The 6,415-nt window shown below is 43.4% G+C and overlaps 1 protein-coding gene across 1 annotated transcript; it reads left to right on the top strand.

Moving 5' to 3' along the window:
- The first annotated feature begins 3,573 nt into the window (after nucleotides 1-3,573).
- On the top strand, nucleotides 3,574-4,915 carry chchd7 (coiled-coil-helix-coiled-coil-helix domain containing 7). The gene is made up of 3 exons (XM_079259914.1): nucleotides 3,574-3,700; nucleotides 3,777-3,875; nucleotides 4,488-4,915. The coding sequence occupies exons 1-3, from the start codon at nucleotides 3,602-3,604 to the stop codon at nucleotides 4,590-4,592; spliced, it is 303 nt and encodes a 100-aa protein (XP_079116040.1). The 5' UTR covers nucleotides 3,574-3,601; the 3' UTR covers nucleotides 4,593-4,915.
- Nucleotides 4,916-6,415: the final 1,500 nt, after the last annotated feature.

Genomic DNA, 6,415 nt, shown 5'->3' with positions numbered 1-6,415 from the left:
TGGTCATTTTCAAAATCAAATCAAATCAAATCAAATTTTATTTATAAAGCGCTTTACAACAACCTTAGTTGACCAAAGTGCTGAACAAAGATAAAAACAAGTAAAAATATAAAATAGCAGTTCATTCACATGTAAAAATCTCAACAGCCAAAGGCTGATCTAAACAGATGAGTCTTTAGCCTGGCCTTAAACAGAGGCAGGTCCATGATGGAGCGTAACTCCAGAGGCAGAGAGTTCCAGAGTTTGGGCCCTGCCACTGCGAAGGCCCGATCGCCCCACTGTTTACACCTAGACCGAGGGACCACCAGGAGGTGCTGATCAGAGGAGCGCAGGGCTCTGCTGGGCTGGTGAGGAGTCAGGAGGTCGCAAAGGTACGGAGGTGCAAGGCCATGGATGGAGCAGAAAACAAACAGAAGGATTTTGAATTGAATTCTGAACTGAACCGGGAGCCAGTGTAGAGAGAACAGTACAGGGGAGATATGGTCATGTTTGCGTGTGTTGGTGAGAAGGCGGGCAGCTGCATTCTGCACAAGCTGTAGACGGTGCAGAGAAGCCTGGCTGAGTCCAATGTAGAGGGCGTTGCAATAGTCCAAACGTGAACTGATGAAGGCGTGGATGGCTGTTTCAAGGTCTTGACGAGTGAGAAAGGATTTGATTTTGGCCAACTGGCGAAGCTGAAAAAAGCTTGCCCTGACCACAGAGTCTATTTGTTTATTGAGTCTGAGATTATTGTCCAACGTCACTCCAAGGTTCCTAACTGTCTGACTGAGATGGTTGGTGAGAGGTGTGAACAATGGAGCTGCATTTGCTGGGCTGGGGGCACCAAAGAGGATAAATTCAGATTTTGACTCATTCAGACAGAGGAAGTTTTGCGATAGCCACTGCTTAATGTCATCCAGACACCTGTAGATGGACTGTGTGTCTGAGGAGTTCTGGGAAACTGGCAGATAGATTTGGAGATCGTCTGCATACAAGTGGAATGAGACATTATGGCGGGATATCACAGAGCCGAGGGGCAACATATACAAAGAGAACAGAACAGGGCCAAGAATGGAACCCTGTGGCACACCGGAAGACAGAGGAGCTGAAGATGAAGAGAGGTCATTAATCATTACTGAGAAAGATCTATCAGTCAGGTATGACTTGAACCATTGGAGCACAGGTCCCTGAAGACCCACTTGCTGGGCTAAGCGAGTGAGAAGGACAGAGTGGTCCACTGTGTCAAATGCTGCGGTAAGATCAAGCATTACCAACAGCACAGGTTGCTTTAAATCCAGGGAGAGCAAGACATCATTTTGCACCTTAAGGAGTGCTGACTCTGTGCTGTGGCGCGTTCTGAAACCAGACTGAAACCTCTCAAAAATGTGATTCTGATCCAAAAATGATTGTAATTGTGAAAAAACCAGCTTTTCCAATACTTTAGAGAGAAATGGCAGATGGGACACGGGTCTGAAATTTGAGAGAACTGCTGGGTCTAGGTTAGGTTTCTTGATAAGTGGCCTGACCACAGCCTGCTTAAAAACAGCCGGAACAGACCCTAACAGCAGGCAGGAATTGAAAAAAGGAAGTAGACATGGCCCCACTGTGTCAAAAACCTGTTTTAAAACTCTAGATGGGACAATGTCCAAGGGACAGCTTGTTGGTCTCAGCTTCTGAACCACTTCACAGAGCTGAGAGAGTGATACTGGCTCAAACACAGTCAACACAGCAGCAGGGGCAAAAGGCGGGGCACAAGGTGGAGCAGTAGCTGCAGCACTATTGTTGCTAATGCTCTGTCTAACAGAGGCCACCTTGTCTGTGAAATGATGGAGAAATGCGTCACAGGTGGATTTAGACACATTTATCAACACATTGTCCGAAGGATTAGTCACAGACTGGATTGTATTGAACAAAACTTGAGGGCGATTACTGCTAGTGGAAATAACAGTTGAAAGATATTTACATTTGGCTTCCTTAACAGCATTTTGATAGTCAGAAAGACAGTCTCTCAGTATGCCCAGAGACACATGCAGCTTGTCTTTCTTCCATCTCCGTTCAGCCTGCCTGCAGCGCCTTCTCAGGGCACGTGTGGTGTTATTCAGCCAGGGATCTGGTTTAGGTTTGATTTTACCTGCATTTGAACAAAGCTGGACTGATTCGGTTTATTGATGGAAATGAGATTATTACTTATAGATATTCTATAATCTGGATGTTGGAAAAGTTGCATTGATCTCTGATCAGGCTGGAACTGGGATGTTGGGACTTCATGCTTGCCCATGAACCTGTTGTTTTTTCTTATTTTTCATTGTTTTTATGGTTTTTCATCATCATTTTATCTCCATTCTTCACTCCAACAGATGGAAATGTTTCTTTCTGCAGAGAAAAATCTCATTAATCTGGTCCAAAGCTAACGCTGATGATAGTTATTATTATTTAGATTGTTCTAGCTAGAAATAATGTGGTTATTAGTAAGTATTGCAGTATTATCCATGTCTCTGAATGACTTGTAATGTCTGCTCTCTGTTTGCATTGTGTTTCTGTCTCAACGTAGTTTTGCTGCTTACAGAAACGATATTTTTAATCTGAAAGAGGTTAAATAAAAGAGAAATGGTCCATGAAGAGTTTCAGACATCATAACAGCCTCTTATGTTCTGTTTAGCTCTGCATTAATATGACAGATTAGTTATCTTGAGAATTTACCTCCTTTTATTAACAAAACTAACTTCATGTCCCGACCGCGTTGTGTTAGTTTGATTTCAGCGTTTTGTGACAGTTTACTGCAGAAGCAGATGTAGATCAAACTGTTTGGTGAATCATAAACTAGCTGTTAGACTCCGGCTTTCAGATGAAAACAACCTGAGCTGCAGGCGAGGTTATTAATACGTCTGAAACACACACACACACAGTGAAAGAGAAAAGTTACAACATGATTTTAAGTGTAAGAACAACTATGAAAAGCACGTGGCTTACAGTATATGGTGTAAAATTATGGAATAATCTTCAGAAAGAACTCAAACAATGTCCAAACATGATCATTTCAAGAAAAAAAAAAAGTTCATTAGAAACTATAAATGAACAATAGGATAAATAGGTACATAAAGCTAACATCTAATAATACTGAATGTATGTAAGTACATGCACATGTGTGGGGGTGTGTACAACTCTAAGTTTATCTGTGGTTGTATAATGTGGATATGGACATAGATATATGTGCAGATTTCTGAGAGAGTATAAATATATAGAGAGGTATATAATCACTTATAAAGGTAAATATGGCATTGCTTTGTGCCTGAGAGGGTCTGTGCATCAGTATATGTGTATGTATGTATGCAGATGTGTACAAGTATGGATGTGTACATGTCTATATTAATTTATTTATTGCATTTAGTTATTTCTTCTCCATAAAAAAATTTAAAAAAAGAATAAAACTGACTATCTAAGGGATTATTTAAACAACTGCAAGGAAGAAAAGATTATAATTACAAAGTGGGGAAAGAATACCTTATCTATCTATCTATCTATCTATCTATCTATCTATCTATCTATCTATCTATCTATCTATCTATCTATCTATCTATCCATCTATCTATTTATCTATCTATCTATCTTGACAGATAAATGGATGCAGAAACTGAACCTGCTTGTTTTTCTCTCTTCACAGACACAGATGGATAAAAATACGCGAAAACTTCGCAGTCAGGACATCAACCCCTGCATCGAAGTGCGTCCCCGCTGCACACACGCCGCACTGCGTCAAACATGACGCTTGTGTCATTGCTTCTGCTTCTCTTTCTCAGGAGAGCGACGCGTCCCAGAAGTGTATGGATGCCTACCACTACGATAAGAGCATGTGTTCGGCTTATTTCCAGAGATATAAGAACTGCAGGAAATACTGGGTGAGTCTAACGAGCAAACGGAGCAGAAATATGAGTAGAAATAGAAAGAAGAATTCCATCTTGGATGGATCTCCATGCGCCGCCGATGCATTCATTTGTAAGGTGGAGGTCCAACCACAACAATAACTTCACCAGTTTTTACCAGATTTTTCTCACAGTGTGGTTTGTTACAAAGAGCAGAGATATTATTACGATACAGATCACTGTCAAACATTAAAAACTACCTGATAAGATGTTTTATAATACCGTTTAACAGAGACATGAGATAGCTACAATAGAAATAAATGTCTAAATCCTCCCATCGCTGCATTAGACACAGAACAGTTTAAGATAAAAAAAAACCTCTTTTTAGGACAAAAATCAGGAAAATGACAATAAATACCATCTGAATAAAGATCAGTAGTTCATGGAATCAATACCTCTGATCTTATTTAAACAGCAGAAGCGAGCAGTGTCCCTTCCAGAAACTCTTTCTAGTATGAAACCAGTAACGTGGCTTTGTTTTCGGTGCTTTCTCCCAGTTTAAAACCAGCGGTTCTGATGGTGTGTTTGGATTTGAACGTTGAGCCTCGAAGCCTTTAAAAGTAACGCAAAGCTTCTTTTTCCTCGCAGCACAACATCATGGTGCAGCGACGGCGAGACGGCGTGAAGCCGGACATGCCCACCGCCGCAGAGAGGCTGGAGATGCTCGGCGCCATGGGAGGCAAGCCGTACTAGCGGCGGACCAAGTCGGGGGACTCGGCGTGGACCAGCAGGCCCAGAACGCAGAGACGGGCCGCCGGAGAGCCGCTCACTCCGGCGCTGGTTGCGTGGACGTGGAGTTGGCGAAACGATGCACCACTCCGTCGCTTCGCTCAGGTTATTTATGAGCTTCAGCGTCGCCGTGGCGACAGCTGCGACCAGATGTGTCTGTTGGTATGGTAACTCAGGACGCAGCAGCTGGAAGGATGCTGGAATGCAGCTCGTCTCGTTCCAGTCTGCCGCCGGTGACGGCGTCTGTCATCTACGCTGCTTTAATAAAATAAAAGGTGTGGATTAAACTTGTGTCTCCTCGCACACCGATGTGGTCAAACCCGAGTTCTCCTCAGCGCTCCTGCTTGTTTTTTAGCTTCATTTGCCTTTAGCAGTAAAAACCTGGATGCAGATGCAGGTAAATCCCAGTAAAGTCGGGATCTTAAAGGCATTTATGTTGCAGATTGTTGGTTTTATTTGACCTGCTTCAACGCCATCTCCAAGCCGCCGGATGTCCACGTCTTTTCACCGTAAGTCTACGCTGGACTGCGGCGTGGTCCCACGAAGACGTCCACAGAACGAGGATGCTGCGCCAGAGAGAAGCTGCAAGCAGGAAAAGAAGCTTTTATTTTGTAAAATGCTGTTTTACTGGAGACGGGAGGCTCATGGTTCTGTCTGGTTCTGGAGAATCTGCTCTTATGTTGGATAAAAACAAGGCAGCATGTGTGTAAAAATGTCTCCTATCACCCAGACGGAACAGCTGAGAGAAAGTCTCAGGAAGGAATGGGATAACTGGGATAACTGGGATGTAATGGAATAAAACCAGCAGAAAGGCAGCTGAGCCTCCCAGTGTCTCACTCCTCTTCCTCCTCCTCCTCCTTCACACACATTTCATTACTTTATCCATATTTAATATGAATATTATCCATATTTAAAGACGTTTTCTCTCATCATCCCGTTTGATAACCTGTTTACATCCATGTTGAATGTTTTTATTAACTTTGCGTCGTTTCGACGTGTTTAAACTTTTATTTTCTCCATCAGACGTATTGATCACATCAGTTCTGCTGGTTTCGGGTCAGGACTGACCTGGATCCCTGTTGGACCAGAACCTGCGTTCACTTTGGTCCTTTCAGGAATTATTTTGTCTGAAAATAAAATCAGTGCCGGGTTTTAGATGGACATGTGGTCTGGGGTTGCTTCTGCTGGTTCTACTGGTCCAGTAGAACTTTTAATTTATTTTATTCCCAAAAATATGCGGAGACGAGATTTTCTATACAAACAGCATCGTCTACAGGTTCTGGTTCCTTCCTGGTTCTGGTCCAGATGGAGGTTTTTCTTCCTGGTTCTGGTCCAGATGGAGGTTTTTCCTTCCTGGTTCTGGTCCAGATGGAGGTTTTCCTTCCTGGTTCTGGTCCAGATGGAGGTTTTCCTTCCTGGTTCTGGTCCAGATGGAGGTTTTCCTTCCTGGTTCTGGTCCAGATGGAGGTTTTCCTTCCTGGTTCTGGTCCAGATGGAGGTTTTTCTTCCTGGTTCTGGTCCTGATGGAGGTTTTCCTTCCTGGTTCTGGTCCAGATGGAGGTTTTCCTTCCTGGTTCTGGTCCTGATGGAGGTTTTCCTTCCTGGTTCTGGTCCAGGTGGAGGTTTTCCTTCCTGGTTCTGGTCCAGATGGAGGTTTTCCTTCCTGGTTCTGATCCTGATGGAGGTTTTCTGGTTGTAACTTGTATTCCAGGTGTCCAGAACCAGAGGTGGGTCTGAAACCCTCCATCTCCATCAGAAAGAGACGTTCTGCAGAGAATACAGCAAAG

Source organism: Telmatherina bonti, assembly GCF_933228915.1.
Source record: "Telmatherina bonti genome assembly, chromosome: 20".
In the NCBI taxonomy this organism is placed as follows: Eukaryota; Metazoa; Chordata; class Actinopteri; order Atheriniformes; family Telmatherinidae; genus Telmatherina; species Telmatherina bonti.
This window is presented reverse-complemented; position numbering and strand designations above follow the sequence as displayed.